The sequence below is a fragment of the Vespula pensylvanica genome, chromosome 4 (genome assembly GCF_014466175.1).
Source record: "Vespula pensylvanica isolate Volc-1 chromosome 4, ASM1446617v1, whole genome shotgun sequence".
Taxonomy (NCBI): domain Eukaryota; kingdom Metazoa; phylum Arthropoda; class Insecta; order Hymenoptera; family Vespidae; genus Vespula; species Vespula pensylvanica.
The window spans coordinates 1,928,565-1,951,037 of record NC_057688.1 but is presented as its reverse complement, the minus strand read 5'-3'; the positions used below and the strand labels follow the sequence as shown (position 1 = coordinate 1,951,037).

At 35.9% G+C, this 22,473-nt stretch overlaps 1 protein-coding gene and 1 long non-coding RNA gene across 3 annotated transcripts; one reads left to right on the top strand and one right to left on the bottom strand.

Moving 5' to 3' along the window:
* Positions 1-38: 38 nt before the first annotated feature.
* LOC122628413 (phosphatidylinositol 4-kinase beta) lies at positions 39-13,207 on the bottom strand. 2 transcript variants are annotated; one of them, XM_043810687.1, is made up of 12 exons: positions 12,681-13,207; positions 4,220-4,466; positions 3,216-4,087; positions 2,936-3,119; positions 2,729-2,863; positions 2,490-2,656; positions 2,282-2,412; positions 1,965-2,195; positions 1,581-1,889; positions 1,131-1,507; positions 577-1,049; positions 39-467 (listed from the first exon to the last, which is right to left on the bottom strand). In XM_043810687.1, exons 2-12 carry the CDS (start codon positions 4,402-4,404, stop codon positions 280-282), a joined length of 3,252 nt encoding a protein of 1,083 aa, XP_043666622.1. In that variant the 5' UTR covers positions 4,405-4,466; positions 12,681-13,207; the 3' UTR covers positions 39-279. The 2 variants fall into 2 exon arrangements, with proteins under 2 accessions (XP_043666622.1, XP_043666623.1); XM_043810688.1 differs by lacking the exon at positions 12,681-13,207 and adding an exon at positions 12,402-12,663.
* Positions 13,208-13,782: 575 nt separating this feature from the next.
* LOC122628414 lies at positions 13,783-21,926 on the top strand. The gene is made up of 3 exons (XR_006327041.1): positions 13,783-19,283; positions 21,054-21,535; positions 21,658-21,926. It is a non-coding gene; the product is annotated as an uncharacterized LOC122628414 (long non-coding RNA).
* The last annotated feature ends 547 nt before the right edge of the window (positions 21,927-22,473 follow it).

Here is a 22,473-nt window from a genome sequence, read left to right as displayed (position 1 = left end):
AAAAAAAAAAGAAAGAAAAAATAAAAAAAAAAGAAAAGAAAAGAAAAAGAACGAAGAGCAATTTATTCACACTGGAACGATATCTCCTTGACCATCGAAAAGATTCAAAAGTACTTTGTGCTCGTGGAATGTTGAAAAGTGTATTTAAAAGTGTGGAAGAAATGCCACATTATTAAATTGATATTATTTGCAACTGTCCTCTTCTTTGTCCATGATAAAAATATCTTCCGACGCCAAAAAATTATAACACTGGCGCGGACGAATAGCTTCACTTCGGCATTAAAGAGTACCGTTTGCGAAGTACTGATACCGGTCATACAGTTTAGTAGACCAAGAATGGATGCTACCTTCGACCAAATCTTCGACATGACGACGTAATTGGTCTTCCGTAAGCGTAAGATGAAATCTATTTTTCAATCCTTGAACCGTGGCAGCTCCTCCACTGCGGAAACAAGGAAGTTGAGAACCTATAACGAGAAACAAAAAAAGATTAAGATCATATAAAAAAGGAATGTTTTTTGAGCAAAGATAGATCATTAATTATTATATGTTGATTACTAACTAAAGAGGTTTTACCTGATAACATGATCTCTACAAGATTAACGATCTTTTCCATATGCTTTCGTGCTGCGATCAAACCTTGAAGAATAAGAGTTTTAAATTGCTGAAATATTTTCGACTGACTACCACCCATCACTTCAACAAATTCGGGAGTCAATTTAAACGGACTGGTCTCAAATCCCAAATTGCGAGGCGAAGTTGATAATATGAATCCAAAATCTATATGTATCAGGTGTCCATCGCTGTGTAATAAAATGTTTCCATTGTGACGATCCTTCACTTGAATGAGATAACTTATGAGACAGTAAGCAGCACAACTTTGCACGAAGTTCTTTTGGGCTATGATAAACGCTTCTGAATTTGAAGGACCAAATTCTCGTTCGAAGTATTGTAGAAGAGTCAGTTGACAGTGCTTTTTTATTTGATGTAAAGATACAGTGTTCAATATTGGTTCTATCAATCCGCTATCATTGGATAAACATAAAATCCTAAAAATCATATCAAGTTGTAGTGCATTATGCTTGTCAAAAGACGTAAGTTAATGTTTATAGGAATGACTTTAATCGTACTTGTATGGTCGAACCCAAAGTGGAATTTTCTCATCTAGCCAAATTTTCTGTAACATTGAAAGTAATTGGGAAGCAAGGAGTTCTTGTCTTAAATCATCCCCACATTTTACAATAACGGCAAGAAGCCTCCAAGAAGCTAAATGACCGTACGGACTGGATGCTCTAATACGTTTCTGCTTTAATTCCCATGGCTCTTTGAGGACGGCTGCTGATGGATCCTCTGGATCATGGTTAAATGTTGCACTAGGTGTAGCAGTCATTTCACTTAGACGACGTTTTATATCACCAGGTACGAAAACCGGTTCTCGACTATCAGATGATTCTTGACTTAATTGCGATATCGTATCTCTATCTCTGGGCTTACGAAGTTGTAAATACTGTTGGAATAGTAGATAAAGGTTGAGTAATGAAATATGAAGAAAACAAGCATACGTATATAACTAATTATACCTGTTGCGTGATCTCATCGTCTTCTTGACTCCAACAATCGTTTGGGTCGTCATCGGGAAAATTAAATGCTATTTCTGTATTCTTAACAGAATATGGTGAGATATTTTTAACAGGTGTCTGTCTAAGTGCTGTCGTTACGTTTTGCTGTATTTCCATGTTGGATGATGACGTTACATTAGACTGTTCACCACCAGTTAGATTTTCTTCAGACTTCGTATGCCTCAATGAACTTCCCATAATTTTGGTCGGCACAGGTGATGTATATAAATCTTCTACTTCCAATACTTCGACATAAATAATATACGGTGCCTGAAATCGTAAGACTTACAAATGTAATGATACGTAATAAATATTTGTACGAGTATAGGAATGAAAAATATCAACCTTATCTTTACTATTAAGCACAGCAGCATACTGTGGAGGGACTCTTACAATATGATGCGGTACTGTACTATGCAAAGGCAACCATACCCTTGCAGGAAGATTTAAATTAAGAGTGTTAAGTTCTGCTACCAACTGTACAGTCTTACTTTCCTTTGTTGGAATTGTCCCAAGTAATTTACCAATAGATATCAATGCTTGAATAAATTCAAGTTCTGGAGCAAGACGGGGTGCCTATCGTGAATGAAACAAAACAAGAACGATCATTATCATGCGTTAGGAAAATTAAGCGAGCCTTTTATAAATAGCAATTTACTTACATTGCAGAAGCAATCAGTTTTTTGACCTCTTAAATCATTTACCACACCTTGGCAGGAATAAAAACAGGTACAACCATTGTCAAATGCTCGACCAGAGCTCAGGTCCCCAAGGCTTACTTTATTTATTGTACCTTTACAAAAAATAAGCACATGAATTCTCGTTCGATGTTTTCGTGAACATAAACTTGATCTAAATTTTAATATATACCGGAATGACTACGGCGTAAAGTTTGGAACAATCCGGTAGCATCCGATTGAGATCTTTGGTGAGTTTTCTTATTAGGTGACATAACGTTCTGTGTTAAAGGTAATGGCGGCGAAGCAGGAACTTGCAACGCGGAAGAACGTTGCTTTCGTGTCAGATTTCCTTTCGGCCTGAATATACATTTTCGACGTTCGTTGTAATACGTTCCAATAATACATAGCATTTTATATTAAAATTTTTACCTAAGTTCATCCGACAAAATGAGATTTTTTAATTTGGTCCCATGAGACTTCTTTTTGGATGGCAAATGAGCATCAGAGCTGTATGCATCTAATAGCCAAGCACATTTTAACGAGAAATCGGCCGATTGTCTACATCTGTGTGAAGGGGATAAAAACATTAATAGGAATATGATACGTCGAATACATTTATAAGGAATATAGTTTTACCTATGGACAAGATATGGATAAAGGACTTCAGTAACATCGTGAAGCTGTATATACATTAACACCAATTGTGGCAAATAGAAATCCACTTCGTTATCAGGAAAACTGAACATCTTGTTACCTAAAAATATACTAAATATGCGTGAATTTGCTGTTTCTATGCAAGATTCCATAATGCAAGATTTATCTAAAAGTATGTAAATTCATATCAATTTTCTCGTAAAAAGTTAGCAATTATACGGTTTAGAAAGTATCGATTAAGAGTTTTCATCAAAGAGCTTACCTAGATAACTTTGAACACCTGGCTCTTTGGAATTGAAAAGATAGGATATGGCCATAGACATATCGAATATTTGACTCTCGAATAACCTGAGTAAACACCCCTCCGACGGCTTTGGCTGAACTGTCTCTTGTCTTTGAACCTCTGGCTGTTTTTTTACAGTTTCTTTGTCAGGTTGCGCAGAGGTGCCACAACATAAAGTCATCGCAGCGCCTGCCAATTCTCCTTGTACCATAGCCACTTCGGAGGAAGAGTTCTGATACTCCATAGCTTTCTCAGATATGCTATTACAAGGTTCCTCGCGTGGGTATTCATGATTTTGAAGTTCTTTGGGGCAAAGGACTATACCAGAGTGTTCTTCAGTTTCGTGATTAGTTTTATCGAGATTCTTTAGTTTACAGAGTTCACGATCACCATTCTTTTCAGGCAAGGACTCACTACGTAACACTAATTCCACAGGGGACACTGATACAGACACCCCACTGTTGTCTTCTCCGTCAACAACGTCAATGCCATCCATATCTCCTGTTTGTGACAGAGTAGAATCGAGACTTTCTCTACTATGCAAATGATCTACACTTGACTCTCTGGTAGCTGTGTTGGCAGCGTCGCTAGAACCGCTGTCGGAGCCGCAGAGTATACCAGAGTCGTCGGATCCAAGACTAGCGAGGTCCTCGCGTTCTCGACTACGTCCCTTGCAGGTTGGCACCGTTGTCTTAATTACAGGCGTAGGATTCGTCTCGCATTCTGGACTCGGAGTAACGTCCACCTCGGGGATTCGTTGTAAAGCCGAATCCAGGCTTCTGTTTCTATGGTGCAGCGTTAACGTTGTCGCGGCCGCTTGGGGCACCGGTGGAAGTAAGATACCCATTGACCTATAATAAATATTATAATTAATGTCTCCAAGTTTCCCGCTTGTCATCATAATTTCACGATCCAATTATCCGATCTCGCGATTATATCTTTATCGCTATTTTACGAAACAAACATGGTGTAAGCTCGTGTACCTGAAGTCCAAACTATGATTTCGTTGATGAGTCGTCAGCCTATTGCGAGCGCTGATCGATGGATTTGGCCGGCCATGAACGAGAGGAACATTACAGTTAGCTAATTTGTGCCTTTTGATATGTGCCACGCTTTCCTGGCGCGTCGATCCACCAGTAGGCACTGTTACGGCTACGACTTCGCTCATATTAAACTTAAACGAGCACCGGCTCAGCCAACAGTCATCTGCTGTTCATGTTGACAGCTCACCTGTAAAAAAAGAAAGAGGAAGACAAAAATAAGGAACGTAAGGACATTATCATTTAGCATTAAAGATTATCATCGATCAAGATCGGAATTTCAGCGGAATTAATCTTAACGCAGATTGAGAAACGTGCTAAAGAGAAACATTCGTTAGTTTACGTAACACGTTTCTAATGTATATACATAACCCGAAAGAAGACTGGCTGCTTGGCAACGCTTTGCTTGCTGCCAATGTTGACAGTGAATGCCTAAACAACTTGCATACGTATCTACGTGTACACGGATACACACACACACACACACACGTGCGCGCGCGTGTGTTTCTCAAGAAGCATGCAATTTGCGGAGAAAGTACAGACGCTTTTCGACGAACGACGAAAATCTTCCGAGAAAAGACGATTCCTCGTGGAAAAACACGAGTTCTGTTGATGCGAGACGAATGCGAGGCACGCTTCGTTTCTAGAGCACAATTTTAATTAAACTCGAACGAGTACGAGTCTTATAAACGTCGCAAACGAAACGTATTTTATGTCGACTTTTAAAGAGCAACAGAAATTACTCGTCGGCAAATGAGAATCTTTGTCTTGAAGTCGGGTGGAATCCTAGTTTCTTGTTTTTTCTTTTATTTTATTTTTTTTTTTTTCGTCCTCGATATATTTAACTAACTTTATAGTATCGTAAAAACAAAGTAACGAATAATCGTATTATACGTTGTAAAATTCCCATGGGAATTGATTTGTCATGACCATTGTGAAATATCCATGGCGCTTAATAGACAAAAACAAAACCTAAGCAATTGCATACTTTGGAATACAATCGTCGAGTCCGCAGCTTTGTTTGAAAATGGCGCGCCAGAGAAATTTATAGTCTCGGGAATATGAGCGAGACAAAATGTGTGTGCGCGTGTGTGAAGAGGAACATTGCGTAGAAAAAAGATCGCGAGAGATAAATCGCATAACCTAGAAACCATTCGATTGAGAAACACAAAGATGCCTGTAAATAGGTTTTATGAATGTTTATGAATGAAGAATGATAGAAAATGATAGAACATAAAAAGATCTAAATTAATGTATCATCGCTGACAACGGACGAGATAAAAGATATCAATAAGAGAAAAAGAAACGCGTTGTCATTTGTCGACTATCAGGAAGTTTCGAAAATGTGATAGTATAGAGTCATATCTTTACCGAAAAAATCTACGGTTTCGTAAAACTTATAATAATGATATATATATATATAAAGAAAGAAAGAAAACAAGAAAAAAATAAGACACGAAGATACAAAAGAGGAAGAAACGATCGATACAAAAAGGGAAAATGAATATTGTATTATCGTAATGAAAGAGACACGTAATCGTTGCAAACATTTCAACACAAGTCGAGAACTATTTCCGGTAGGTAAGTGAAACGTCGATTCTATGTTAGTTAAAGGTTAGATCCAATCAACGTTTCATTCTATTTTACTGTCTCCTCGAGCTCAATCATACAATTAACACCTATTCCTACGACCGAAGGAATGATCTATGATTTAAATCATTTCTTCGATGTCTTTCATCAAATAGGTTTTAGCTTGTATACGTTCGTACGTTACAATAACAACACTTTTGAAATTATTCTTTTTTTTTCCTCTATGTTTCAATATTAATTAATCGTAGACAAAAGTAGATAAAATTCTTCGAGCGAGTGACGCCCACGATCGTTCTAAAACGATTAGATTTGTTATGCACTCTAGAGAATTCGCTTTTGTCAAGGTCAATTGAATATACAGATGTCGTCTTCGATCGATACAACGAAAACAAACCCCCTAGCCCTTTAAACGAGTTAATGAACTTTTTTTTTTCTCGATAAGACTAATTTTCTGAAGTGTATGATTTATCCACTTACGCTTGATACTTGGCAAACTGCCAAGACTTGGAATCTTTAATCAAATTAACTGTGTTCATACACGTGTTAACACAATCGATCGTCATTTGCCGTAAGGATCTTCAAGAATTTATGCATTATGATTGTCTTCGAATATTCTTCTTGATGATATTCGTCGGATAACGAATAAACGAAGTTGCATATAAATCTTGTATATAACACGAAAGAAGTTCATAATAAAATCACAGTAAGATACAATTTTCTTACGATGTAATGATTTTATGATCCAACGTAATCTTTATAGCTGAATAATACTAGTCTTGAAATCTAGTATTCCAGAACAAACATAAATGTTACCGAATACGATGCGTATATCATCCGTATTTGGTTATCATGCAAGCGGATCTCACGATCTCTCCTATTTCTTTTTTCTTCATACTATTTTTTCATATTCATTTAATTACGTAATATCTTTTTTTATTACCTCGTGAAATGTCGATATATAACCTAAAAAAAAAAAGATGAATAAAAAAGAAATAAAAAAAAACAATCCTTTTCTTTTCTTTAAAACATCATTCTCGTAAACTTCTTAGCCTCATCTATTGTGATGCGGTAAATTTAAAAAAGAGAAAACATCGTATTCCTTCATATTCGACAAAGCAGTTCATTTCTTGAGACCGTCTTAAGAAACGCGTTTCGTAGAGTTTCTTACAAAACTACCAGACTCTTCCGTGAAACGCAAAAGAGCGTCGAGTTTCACGAAAACGATGTGTTAAACTCGAATGTTCGCGTCCAGCCGAGCATGTGCTTTCACCAGTTTCACTTCGCTTACAATTCCCTTCTTCTTCCTTCTCCCTTTCGCTGAACTTCTTTTTTGTGGGATTCATACCCGATACAAACAAAAAAAGAAGAAAAAAGAAAAGAAGAGAAGAGAGAAGAACAGAACAGAAAAGAAACGAAAGGAAAAGAAAGGAAGAATCAATCAATTTCCTCTATATGTGAAAATTGATTTTATATAATTTAAAATTATTAAATAGTTCGCAACGAACCGTTCACTTGCCAAAGTGATTAACTTCGCATAATAAAAAGTAGAAAAAATTTGTAAATTCATACGTACTGTTTTTTTTAAATATTTCTTATCAAATATATGTTCGGACGTACATTATAGAATGTATTATTACAGATGCAGATGTATTTTATGTTACATTTAGTACGGTAATAGAGTATGATATTAGAGTTATTTTTTTATATATGTATACATAACTGTCATATATATATATATATATATAAAATTAAGTAGCATATTATTTATTAAACAAACATCATGCGAAGCTTTGTTATTTGGTAACGTAATTATCAAAAAAAAAAATAATTTATAATTTATCTTAAACATAAAAAAGTAAGTACCAATTAAACGCTTTGGTAGTAAATTCGTAAAAACTTCAAAATCGAAAGACCTGTCACTTTAGCCCGTGAACGATTTATTTGCAAAAAAAAAAAAAAAAAGAAAAGAAAAGAAAAGAACGGAAAAGCAAGAAAACAAGACAAGGAAAGAAAAATCGATCAATCATCGTTCCTCGTGTGGAACTGAATTTATTATTAAAAAAAAAAAAAAAAAGGGGGGGGGAAATATAAGAAAAGGAAAGAAAAATAACCAGTCGTGTTACTCGAGAAAATTATTAGTTAACAAGATAGGAAAAGTTGATCTCGATCTCGCGATATCTCGAATCAAGAGCAAGAGAAACAAAGCGTGAGAGACTGCGAAGAACCTCGACAATTTCTCACGGAATATCGTCCTTTCCGGCGGAAGAGGGCAGGGACTATGAAAAAAAAAAGAGAGAGAGAGAGAGAAATAAAAAAAGGAAGAGAGTGAGAGAGATCAGTCTAGAGGACACGGCCAGTGCAATTCTCATTTTGTGTTCCTTGATTGACAAAAGTTCGATCCCGACGAATTAGCGTCAATCATGATTGTGGTACGTGATTGGTATAGAGAAAGAGAGAGAGAGAAAGAGAGAGAGAGAGAGAGAGAGAGAGAGAGAGAATGAGAGAGAGGGGGAGAGAGAGAGAGAGAAAAAAAAAACAACATAGTATGCGTCGCTTCATGCGTTCGCACTTTGATCTTTACCGCATATTTAGATCCGAATGAATGTTAACTCGCGTGAATTTCTGTTTTGCTTATGTTAACATTTATCATTGTAATACAGTCTTCGAATGATATTTAAAATAAAACCAAATCGATAAGAACGGTAGTAAAGCTGTTCTTATTCGTGATAAGAAAATAATTTACGTACATATATATATATATATATTAAAGTATGCAAAATAATATACTTTTATGAGCTGTGACTAACTTTTAGAGTGATAATAATACTTCTTTAGGTCATATTTAGTCCGATTAATACATATGTAAAGGATAAGGAAGGAACGATGTATTATCTATTATAAACGTTTAATCATAACGAGATTAATCGTTGGACATTGGGAAAGACAAGTAAGAAAATGATGAGCATATATAGAATTTATATATATATATATATACACACATATATATATATGTACGTATATATACGTATCGATGTAGTCAAGTCTATATTCACAGATATCGATAAGCTATTCTCCGAAACTACAGGGATACACATTCCTAACAAAACACGTAACCTACGCGTATGTATATATCCGATTGACTCGACCTAACCACACGACCATAATCACGAGGTCCATTCAATTCAGAAGGACGCATAATTCAATGTATATATATATATATATGTGTGTGTACGAATAAACCCGTGGTATTCGATAAAACACTTGTACAAACCACCTACGATTCTTGAAATTAGGACGTGAACGTGTGAACGTTTAAAGTTTACACCGCCTAAACACCTTTCAAACTACCCGCGCAATTTTACGAGTCGACATAATTTATCGCGCGAAATGAGTACGATCGCGTTAATCTGATATAAAGACTTCGCAATCGAGGGGGGAATGCGTCGAAGAAACGTGCTCGATATCATTTAACATCAAGGACGTTTGCTTTAAAACGTAAGCACGAAAGAATGGATTTGTCTTCGATAGTTAGAAATTCATAGTTATTCCCTTCTCCCCTTTCTTTCTGTTCGTTCGTAAAATAATCGAATATCATTGCATAGATATATAGCTTGTACAATATGAAAGTTTTCGAACGATCGAAGAAGTATAGCGAGAGAATATGACCTTTTTGAAAGGGACCACATGAAACGATTGAAATACGAGATAAGATCAAAACGAAAAGGATGATGCGTTCGTCGCGTCGGCAACGAACGAACGAACGAACGAACACGTATGTGATGAATATGTGTATATATATATATATATATACACATATGTATGTATGTATGTTGTATGTATGTACAACACGAGCGAACGTTCGCTTGAGAAAAGTGGAGGCAGTCGAGGACAGCCGAGCGAGATCGAGCGCCGCTTCGGCCGGTTCCTCTCACTTTGTTTCTCTCTTTCTCTCTCTCTCTCTCACTCCCTCAGTCACTCGCTCACATCTATCCATCTATCTCTAGCAAAACTCATTTCGTCTCTTTCTCGCATAGCTTTTTCGCCGGTAACGTTCACGCGTGACTGACTCTCTCGCGGTGCCGTTTCTGGGGTGTGCCAGGGAGTAAAAGCAGCAGTAAGAGAACGAAGGGCCGCCTTCTTCATCGGCGTCTTAAGGGCTCGTGATTCTCCATGAATCCATTCCCTTCCTATTCCCGTGAGAACTCCCTTCTTCCCTTCCCTTCCCTTCCCCCCAATCGACTCTTCTGATTTCACGGAATTCATCTGTCGACTAACGTACATCGTACCTTCTTCTGTAACCCTTCCAAGCGTAGAAAATAAAGTCCGATCTTAATCCTTTCCGATTTATGCTTTTCTAACATTGCAATTTGAAATATATATTCCTTTTTTCATATCGGTGATTAAATCTGAAATGTCGACGTTCAGAACCGATTGGTCAAAGAGAGTTAATCAATCAATTTGCAATGCTGTGTTTGATTGTTCATTGGTCAATTTAATAAATGATAGAATGTGAATTATGTAAGAAAAACAAGAGATAAAATAGATTTACTATATATCGTTATACGTTTATCAATCCCGATAAAGAATATACATAATCTTTGATTCATCCAGGAAAACTTTTTAGCGAAGGATAATAATCGACGATTTATTTACCTGATACTTATGTTAATATATACATCGTTGAATTTTTCCGCGTCTGATGAAATTTCTTTCCGTTTTTGTAAAGATATTAAAACAACGAAGTTGCATTTCGAAACGAACCATTCGGTAGATCATTTCTCTCTCTCAACTTCTTTCAGAGCTTCTTCACGATTAGAAAGCGATAGAAACGCGCTTGTGAATCCTTTTTCCTTTTCTCACAAGTTTTATACGACAGAATCGTTATGATTTTATCGACAATGTGACAATCAATTGAATTATCTTTGTGTTATCTAATTGAAAATATTGACATGATTCATCCATCGATTTATTTTTATTATTTCGTATTCGAACGATTTTAAATCGATGATACGCTTACAGAGTAAAATGAATCGATGATTAAAAAAAAAGAAAGAAAGAAAGAAAGAAAGAAAGAACGAACGAACGAAAAAGAAAAGAAAAGAAAAGAATAGAAAAGAAAATATTGAAACTGAATCGTTTCCTTTAGCTCGATATATAGTCAACGTTAATCCCGGATGCAGACGGTGCGCTTACCGCATGCAGGATCTTAAGAGATACATCCCCTCTATCAGACTTTTTCAACCCTTTACAAGTTTACGTCAAAGCTGACGTCATACAGATCCATGTGCGATGGCATTGAAAAACGAAGTATACTAAAACGGAAATATGCGTTATGCACGCACATTAGAGAAAAACACTAATAGGATCTATCCTTTTTATCGAGGAATAAAAATGAAAGATAAACGATAAAAAACAAACTAAAGTTTCTCACGTGACTATCTTTTCTCCATTTAATCCTTCCTCGTTCGCATTTTCGCTGGTCATTCTATCTAGCTGGCAAGGAGCCAAGGGAGCCAACGTACGTTCTGTTTTTTTTTTTTTTTTTTTTATAATTTCGTAACATAACGTAAACCAAATAACATCTATTAACGATCGAACGATATTGGATAATAAGAATTTATTATAATCGTTAATCTATACTTCCTCATCGTTAAAGTTTCGGTAAAGAAATACACTTTCGTCGAATTTCACGAGTTTCGAAAGAACGCGGCTAAACTTTTCGTATCCTCATATATCGCGTTCAAATCGATTCGAGAAAGTCGACGATGGCAGCCAAAACCAAGACTACATATGTATAACGCATACTATGTATTACATCCTGGTTTCTCTCGCTTTGCATTTAACTTGTAAGAGAAAAAGAGAAAGAGACGAAGAAACGATTTCGATAAAAAGAATTTCTTCCTTTTTATCGGCTTACCTATGTGTACTACTCTTAATATACTTTTAAAAGCAAAAGTACGTGCGTTTTCAAAGTCAGGCCATTTCTCTTTCCCCTACTTTTTCCACCCTACCATCAGAAGTAGCAGAAGTAGGAAGGGACCGGTACTGTACTCTGACAATGACAGTACACACAACACGTATACATATTCTCTCTACCCATCTCTTTTCTACCATTCGTGTATCTCTCGCACGAAACACCGCACGCGTTATCGCTAACTCCGAATTGCACGAACACCGGAGTATCATCGACCGGCCCACGAACTACCTGTCTATTAAACCAATCGTATACGAAGAAAAATATTTTTACGAGTTAAAAAAAAAAAAAAAGAAAAAAGAAAAAAGAAAAATTATTGTTCTATACTTTTCGATTATTATTACTATTATTATTGTTATTATTATTATTATTATTATTATTATTATTATTATAAGTAGTAGTAGTAGAATATCTTTTTATAAACGAGCCATCGCGTCCAATTCGTCAAAATAGTATATTGTGTATATTATGAAGCCCGATAGAGTATATATACGGTACGTACTCGTGTGTACATATCATATGTGTACGTGTTGTATGCGCGTGTAAATCGACAACGAATACCTCGCTTTCACACATCGCAGAGAACGGGGTTCCCTGAGATATTCGTGAAACCTCTGCCTCTGCTATCTTTTGTTTCTTCTTTCTATACTTCTCTCTCACAGATAAAACAAGGATAGCCTTTCTCTATTCATCTTTCATTCCATCTCCTTCACTAAACATACAGCAAGCTCGCACGCCGCGCGCACATACATATGTCACACGGACAAACGTCGATGATCATCACGATGATGGGGTGCGACATTAACGATGACGATGATGTGGCGACGATGAAGAACTCACCTCTCTCTCTCGAATCCGAAATTTGTGCTACAATCCGACCGACGGCATAATAATCTTCGATCACTATTTCTTGTATAACCCTTTTACTCAAACTTCTGATGATGTCAAAAGTAGAATCCGAGTATATCAGTTGATACCAATGAATAATAGTAGTAGTATTGTTGTAGTAACGCTGTTTGCCAGTGAAACAGAGATAGATATATATCCTTTCCCAATGGCAGAGAGCTTCAGTACTGTCACGCACCGAGAGCGTAGGAGAGGCCGCTTTCAAGCGATTTCGCGCGACGCCCGGCTACGCCCAACAACGACAACGGTGACTTCTTCCAACACTGATCCTCGTTTCTTCTTCATAGCCTCACACCACGTACATTTCGAACGCACGAACCACTCACGACTTTTCCCGAGTTCTTTCTCTTTCTCTCTATCTACCTCTATCTCTTTCTTTTTACCTATATGTATGAGTACATATATACGTACGTATATGATGTATGTGTGGTATATATATATATATGTATTGTGTACGTATATATATATATATATATAATTTTCCCTCTATCTTTCTCTTTTCGGGTACGATTATCTTTTTATTCTTCCTCTTCGAAAAACTTTGAGACTTCTCTTTCAAACGTTGTCTCACCAGTAGTATTCACAAGTTTGAAGTATTATGCGTTCTACGCGAAGAACGTTGTGTAGTTGTGTGACCACCGAGCAAGAGAGAGAGAGAGACGTGAGAAAGGCGACGCGAGAGACGACCTCGCCAGGCTCGACTGCTCGCGCCGCACGATGCACCGACTGGCACGGCGCCACTGCTGCCAACCGAACGGTCGTCTTCCTACGGCCCGAACGATACCGAATGCCAGGGCCGTACGAGTCGATTCGAGTGTCGGGTTCACTCCTTTCTTCTTCCCACTAGCACACGTACGACTCGTCTTTTATATTCCGCGTTATAGTTTTCTCTTCTCGAATCTTCGATGTAATTCGACATTGATTACGAAGTAATTCTAGTTTTGATCTTTATCAAAAGAGTTGTTTCTTAATTTTCAAACATGTCTTGTTTTCATTTCGAAATAGATAAAATAAAGAACGATGCTTCGGACAAATTTCTTTTCTCTTTCTTCTTCAAATTTTTTCGAAGAAGAAAGAAGGAAAAGATAAAAGCGAGCTGTTATTGAGAAAAACGTAAGGACGTTACGTTACTGAAAACGTGTAAATGCCTTGTGCCAATGCAAACTAACGAGATAACAACGGAATGCAAAACAGTAGGAGAGCGATCGCATGGGACGTCACATATGTGACCGTGCAGCATTTCATTCCGATCTACGAGAGAATGGAAAAATCACGTAGTAGACACGCTTAGAGGAGTATACGCTCGGGAATACATATCAAATCGGGAGAGACATATGTGTAGGTGTAACAACGACGCGTGGGTGGTCCACGGCAGGGCTTCGTCCGCCCGTTTTTCGCGTGGGGCGTACGCAGTTGGGGTATACTCGCTCTATCTTTCTATCTCTTTCTGTTACATTATTTCTCTCTATTCCCCTTAAGTTGGCAACGATTCTCTTTGGGTGTTTGTACGGGAAAGGTCGCGCTGCGCGACGAGTGCAGCTGTACCGAACACGAACCGAGAGCTTCGTGACTACCTTATGCCGCGTTTACACTCCGCTCGCATTCCCCCGTTAACTCCGATCGAAAGTTATAGTTTTGGAAAAAGGCGGCAGAACTCATCGCGAGAGAGGGAAGATGCCGATGGCCGGCAAACGAACTCTCTCGGATCTTACAACTCTTTTCTTCGTTTCTCTTTTCTCTTGAAAACTATCGATGATCTTCTTTATTAACAATTTACGTTACGTTACTAAACTTAATCTCGATTCAATTTTGTCAATAACTTCGAACAAATGTTTCCTTTTAGATTTCGATCGTTGTCGCGTATAATAAAGAAACGGATCTATTTTCGTCGTGCGATGTAAACGCAGTTACATATTTTCGGTATAGTTTTCAAACTCCTTTCCAAAAAACATCCACGAGTCTGATAAAGCGTCGTCGATAAAAAGCAAGTGTAGAGTTCTTTGTTTCGAAACTCTTCTTAGTACGTTCTTTTTACTTTCCATCATAATCGCATTTCTCTTCGAGTATGATTTTATTTTTCCAAACCGTTAAAACTATCATCGAAGCTATCTGTAGATTATTTTGATAAAATCAAATAGAATGTCGTTAACGTTCACACGATGAAAATATTTTTATGATAACTTCGATTTCTTTTTTTAAACACACTTTAATTTAATAAAAACGGGTACGATTAACACTTAAGATATTCGACAAGATGCGATATACAAGAATTTTGCAATTCCACGTGCGTTAACGTGAATATACGCCAAACAGCTGTTCGCTCACGGCACGTTGCGATAATTAACTAGAAAGTACGCGATGCGTACGTATACGTACACACACACCTATATATATATATATATATATAAATACACGGAATCATGCAGGTGTCAACTCATCACATATGTATGTCGCAACGAAATTGGTTCGCACCGATTTTATGACCACCAGTTTCCTTTTAAATCGTACAATCGACTGTCGTCAATTCTTTTATTTTTCTTTAAAAAAAGAAGTTTGATTTTACGCATATTTTTCTCGTCTCATGTAAAAGATTATTAATAATGCATATACACGTGATAAACAAATTTCGTTCATTCCTCATTCGTAATAGAACTCATTAAAAATGTATCGATTTTATGATATAAAAGTAGATCGATAAAATTATGCGTAGAAAAATTTATTTAAATTAATATCTAAGATTGTTCCTTTTACGAGATGGGAATGAAAAAGTTTCGTTAATCTAATTCAACTCTCACGTACGAAACTAACTAAATTTGCGACCGAACGTGCAGTTTGGGCTATTGTTTCGACCTATTTAAAAGTTCGTGCGTGTAGTAAAAATAAAAATGAAGTTACGTCAACTGCAAATACGTATAGCAAGTAATAATAATTCTTACTAATACTTGTCGTTGCGGTAATTGTCAATAGATAAGAAAGACAACAAAGCGTACTTATATGGCTTCGTACTCGTATCTGCTTTATGGCTCGTTAACTTGCTATTACGTAATTTCGACTGTAGACGTTTGTTCAGTTTAGGGAATAACAATGTTAAATATGCATGATACATAAGAAAAAAGAGAGATGCGGACGTCGAATTTTTTTTCGAAAAGTCGGCTGCCCATGAACACCCTTTATACCCCTCTCATCTACCCTTTCTCTCTTTCTCTCTCACTCTTTTTTTCTCTTTCTCGTAAAACCAGTCAGTCGTTGATGCTTCCTGTAATTTTATACGCTTTCTACCTGTCTATAAAAGCAAACTGCGCCTATGGGAATTTGCACGCTTAATGTTCGTTGACGACCCTCGGAATTTTCAAGCAGTTCGCTAAGAATTCTGTTATTATCCAGTCAAGAACTGACTATTTTCGTTTCTAATATTCAAACTGTACATTGTAAATTATGATAACTTGAGTCAAGGAAATTCTAAAATTGTAAAGAATATCGCATTTGTCGTATAAAAATGGACGAGACATGACGAGTATTCGTCTTTATTTATTATAGATTTAAAGAATAAATTTTCTCTCTCTTTCTCTCTTATATCTTATTTGAATTAGAGTATCGACAAATTTAGACAAAATATGTAATGTGTGCTTTCGAACCTTCGATTCTTCCTATCTGCGAATCTTCCTCGAAAGGTCTTATTGTTAGTCGCTCGGAGAGCACGAAGTGCAAAAGTCGTTAAGCCAGCGTGGAAGGACGTTTCATAGCCCGTTGAATATGCACGTTGTTGTTATACCAGTCTAACATTCTCGGAATCGATAGTTTCTCGTTTTATGATTCTACGTGAAATACCTTGCACGATTTACTCCGACTAGCTAATGAACTATAATAGAACTCTTAAGAATGCACGTACTGTATTTTCATAATAAAAGGGGGAAAAAAAGAAAAAGGAAAAAAAAAGAAATAATACAAACGAGTGATTAAATTAATGGGGAAACCAACGAAACATCGTAGTTGTACGAGAATGATTCGATTATCGTGTGAGAACTATCGATTGCTCAATCAATATCACTTCTAACTATGTACTATCGAGCTGTATTAGACCAACCAAATTTAATTACAACAGAATTGCATTAGCTGTGTTACTGTACACGATAGCGTCGTCGAAATACATTAATAAGTTTGGATTAGTATCATCGAAATGAATGATAACACCGAAACCGCAACATACTATAGCGCTTTAGTTTATTATCGAACACTGATTATATATTGAACGGTTAAATATAGTTCAATGCTTTACGAAGAATCGGTACGTCTGACGATATTCGATTACTCGAGAAAATAGGCATACCTCGACCTTCAACCTGCAATAACGATTCTCCTTCTCTTTCTTTATCTCTCTCTCTCTCTCTCTCTCTCGCTCGCTCGCTCGCTCTTTCCTCCTCTCTCTCTTCTGTCTCTCTCGATACAATAGGCTGTTAAAATTTTTTCCTCTTTTCCGATGTCTTCCGATTTCAAAGTTATATTTCTTCGATCTGTCACATCAAATTTGTACTTTCCTCGCAATGTGTAACAATTCATTGATTCGTTTATAATTTTATTTAGGAAATAAGTGAAAGATTAAAAAAGAACAGATAATGAAGTATATATGTAAGTATACTTATCACATCCTTTTTACGTAACAAGGAGACTCGTCAAGAGTATTAGCTGAAACGCGGCCATAGTTGAGCAACGAGGAAGGCCGTTACATCGTAACGGCCACCGGTGTGTGCAGTACGGAATGTGGAATCGCGGATGAAAAAACGTGTCACGAATCCTTGACCTCCTCTCGTATACACAAGGTGCTAGCCTAGGAGAGCACTTGGGCGATCAACCACAAGAAAGATGGCTTCCTAAATACTTTTAGATTCTTCAATCCCTTTTTTCACTTATAATAGAGTTTCTTAGAGTAGGTACTGAACGGTTCGATGGATACAGTTCCATTTCTAAGATCTACTGACGTGAAAATGTTATGAAAAAGGAAAGATCGATCAATCTTACGAGAACTTGTTATCTATCTGTTAAAAAAATGACGATAATTCATGTGACGTTATCGCGATCGACCTTCTAAGATCTAATATACAAATCTGTATATTTAGATCAATAACGTTATGGTTGCTCGTTGTGGTTGTAATTTAAAAATAATAAGATAGATCGAATTGATCGGAGTATTTTATCGGTAAATCAAATGTCGTTTGTCTGTTGAATTCTGGATCGATCGGAATTTTATGACGTTGCTTTTATGTAGACATTTGGCCCCATTTTTTCCTACTTTTGTTTCTTTTTATTTTCCTTTCCTTTTTTTTTTTCTCAACGTTTGAATTGCGCCAACTCTCGCTTGCAAAATAATTGTGCGCATTTAAACGAACGAAAATCAGAAACGTAAAAATGTGAAAAAAATAAATGAAATCGGCACATCATATTTCAAAGTTAAAAGATACTCGAATCTTGTATGAGAAGTTACGAATAACCGGCTGAACTCTGGCATGCCAGGCTAGACGATCCTTGACCTTCTGCCGCATACCAAAGAAATTCTGAAACAACGTTGTTTCTTACGCACGAATGTAGGAGTTTCTTCTTATTCTCATCGCAACGAGGACAACGACCACCCACGAGAGATATACTTATTTGATAAAATTATTATTTATAGACATAAAAATAATAATCGATCTATTTTTCTGATAGCGTCGTTGACTCGTTATCGGAAAAATAAATAAATATCACGTGAAGGCATAAAAAAATTTCTTCGATTAAAAAAACTACACTTAGTCCCTGTTTTTATTAATTTAAATTTCTCTTTCGTAAAGTAAGTATTACTTATATTTCTTGATAGACGTAATTCAATTAAAGTGCCTTTCGTTTTCATTGAAATAATTTTTTTTATTGAAAATCTTAATAATATTAAATAAAGAATACATTTTCTTAGTGATATATGTAATTTTCAAAATTTTTTAAATCCAGAAATTCGTGACGAATAGAAGAAGAAACTACGTGTACTTCTGGAGAAATACATTCGTTGCTTACAACTTACATACTTCCTGATTACAATTGAACTTCGTGCGAACGCAAGGAACCTCGTTGACAACCGATTTGGAAAATGAAGCAACGGACTTGGTGCGTTCGCCTTTCGATATAATCGATTTCCATCACTTTGAAGTCTTCTTGACTGTGCTTCTACGATAAGACTAGAAGGAAAGCATGTTCGATCGTATATTACTTGAAGAAAAAGAGAGAGAGAGAGAGAAAGAAAGAAAGAGCTCTTCTATCTTCTACATATACTCTTACGTACTGCATAATGTGTATTGTGAACAACGAGGTGAAGATGTCATCTATTAGCCTGATATGTTGCAGGTTAACTTATGGAAAGATATGACCGCTCCAATGCCTTCTGAAATTGAATTACACGCATGGTGATCCACGTGAAAGAGGTGACTACCTGTGCATGCAGAATGAGGACATGTTAAGGCACTATTTGTATTACATGTAACCTGGAGAACGTTTGGTTGGATGCCAAGGATAAAAGTAAGTAAGATTCTCCAAACAATCGTAAGATTCACTCCGATATCTTACCTTAATCTTTCTTCTTTTTTTTTTTTAATTTTTAATAAGAAAAAGAAGAATATTATCGTAATTTTAAAAAATGAAAAACTACATTATTACACATATGTTAGATTAAACTATAATTTATCTCGCCGTTACCATGAATTTATTGTAAAAAATTATAATCATTGTTTCTTTCGTAAAAAAATTCTTTATTCTTTGTAAAATATTTATACTCACAAAGGTACAACAATTCTTGTCAAAGCAGACGTTTAAATAATAGACGTTTAATTAAATCGATACGATTATACATGTATTCGTATCATTCGATTGGAAAGACAGGTTCTTTACAATTTGAAAATAATATGTTTTATAAACATGTTGCATCCTGTGAGCCACGCGAGCATGTAACAGCCTAACGGAAAGATGTATAGAGAATGCGTGACAAGAATCCATGGTCTATACAGACAGATCTGTTTAGCTTCCGGTGTTTATCGTATCCTAACGAGCTTTGTAGTAGTCAGCCTTACAGATAAGGACAGCTCGTGAATGATACACCTCCCTTTCCTCTCCACACGTTACCTTTTATGGACGTTTTACGATATACGTTTACAAGCGTACGCGTGCTGGGCGTCAGATGAATGAATTTCCATGTGGTACTACGTAATCGTATATTCTAAGTATTCAAATGAAAGAATCAAATGATTTCCTTTTTGTATAAAATTAACGACTTGGTAAGAAAACAAAAAAAAAAAAGAAAAAGAAGGAAGGAAGAAAGAAAAAATGAAAAAAGAAAGAAAAAAAATGAAAAATAAAGATAACAATTTTTTTTTCAATCATTACTAAAACGAATAATCCATGTAAAATCGTGTTTGCACTCGAGCCAATTACCGAATGAAATGGAATTTAATTAAACGAGCTCTTCAAAGTTTTTTCGTTTGAGTCTACCAATATCGTCTCCTCTTCCTGTTATATCTCTTCTTTCGTTTTTCCGTTTTGATAATCAACGCCTATGGTGCAATAATGATACAGCGACAACGACGACGACGACGACGACGACGACGACGACGCGACAACTCATATGAAAGTACGAACACATTGGAGTCCTATGCAAATGAAACTATGTTGCACATACCGAGACATCGATCGCGATCGGGTAACGGTTTACCTGCATGCAATACGAACATAGTGGAGTATCGATCAGTTCCCTTTCATAAAGTACGCATTACGTGCTTGGAAAACCGTTCGTTGTATAAACTACCAACGTATAACACGATACGATCCATTCTCAATACAATTGTAAATACAAGCAAGATGGAAATGAATTGACTTGGCTGGATGAAGCCAAATGCCTGATTTCCGCTTTGAACATGTGTATAGGAATTAAACGTGTTCGATTTTTTAATGTATATATCCTATGTAATCAAAGTATAAATATTTTTATAATTAGTTATATGTCTAGAATATAAAGTTAAGATGTTACATCTTAGTAGGATTTCTATAATAAATGTAATAAATAGGATTGTAATAATGAATAGATTGTAATAATGAAATTGTAATAAAATACATAATCCTGTATATATATCTATATATACAAATATTAACACAATGTTTATATATACATATATATCAAAACCATTGTTAGTATCAAACAATCTGTTTCAATCGGAAACTTACTCGACAAAAACAACAAAAGTTTGAAGTTATATTATAATTATAAAACTCATATGATTGTTATTGACATTATTTCAGAATCATTTCTGTTTTGTAAGAGAATAAGCATACACCATTCCGTATTTCACTGAAGGCCCTTTTTCTTTCTTCCTTGCACCCTCTTCTTTCTACCGATGGCAGATGCTCTGCTATAATAGTTTCTATTTTTGGTTAGTAGAAGGGTCGGTCCGTCCGTCCGTTCGAATCTACGATCATCTTGCATGGATACAGATGTTTCTTCTAGGGCAGCCCTCGAAGCTGAAGAGAAATAGCAGGAATGGGAAAAATATCAGGCCCGGAGACGATAGAAAAACGAAGGGTATGAGCTCACATTGCGGATAGATAAACAGTCACGTAGAAGCGCATGAAGGAGAAGGAACAAAAAGCGACGGGAGAGAAGAATACTGGCGGAGTGGCACGACTTTTGTCGATCGAACCTAAGACTCTTCATTCTCCCTTAAAACGGTCCTTGGATCACGAGACTTTTCCTCCTCAACATCTCTCGACCCTTTTTATAAGATGTAAGTATATATACAATAAAATGCCAATTATTGGGATTTTAAAAATGATTTTTGTAAAAATTACTTTAATAGATTCTCTTAGTATAAAGAGACATAACCTATGATGCTAATTTTTTTTTCAGACAAGTCGACTTGTGGAGAAAATAAAAAGTAATTTCTAGAAGATGCTACTCAACGTGAAGGAACTTAAAGATAGAAGAATTTAACGATCTGGCATATAAGGAAATTTACTATTATAAGATATTAGAAAACATTAAAAATTTGTTAGTTCTTAAAGATCATAATCGCAGATTACTAGTTATTAAGGTGCATGTTAAGAAGAAAGGACGGACTACTTACAAAATAAATTTTGTTTACTTCGCTCGCTAATTTTAGAAATAAAATGGTTCGTTCTTCCTTTACATCAGTATTATACTGTATTACATTATATTATATAACATTATATAAATAAAAACAATAGAATAATATATATGGAAAAGTAAACATATATATTAGTATCAAAAACAATGTATTTACTTTATATTATCAATAAAATACAAAATAAAAATGTTCATGCAAAAAAAAAAAAATGTATAATTCATTAAATCCTATCCTTATACTCCCAACACCAACCAGTAGATATCAATATACAGTTTAAAATTAGCAAACCAGCCACATTTTGTCCCTTCATACGATCCTGTTAGAAATCAGGCATTACGGGAAAATTTTTCGCGTTCTCCAGAATATAAAAATTTGAAAAGGAGAGCATAAGCAGCACGGAGGTGGCACGATATAAGCATGCCACCTCTTAGCCCTTCATATGATCCTGTTACAAGCCAGGCATTACGGGAACATTTTTAGCGTTCTATAAAATTTAGATTTTGTAATAGGAGAGAATAAATTATCTGGAGGTGGGAGATTTGCTCGTGCCACCTCTTGTCACATCATGTGATCCTGTT

What these genes read in the sequence shown, in the direction of transcription:
- LOC122628413 (XM_043810687.1), bottom strand. Translation starts at nt 4,404, where the DNA reads ATGAGCGAAGTCGTAGCCGTAACAGTGCCTACTGGTGGATCGACGCGC. An exon ending in ATTTTGTCGGATGAACTTAG is followed by an intron (nt 2,657 to 2,728) that starts GTAAAAATTTTA and finishes ATGTATATTCAG; the next exon opens with GCCGAAAGGAAATCTGACAC. An exon ending in AAACTGATTGCTTCTGCAAT is followed by an intron (nt 2,196 to 2,281) that starts GTAAGTAAATTG and finishes CATTCACGATAG; the next exon opens with GCACCCCGTCTTGCTCCAGA.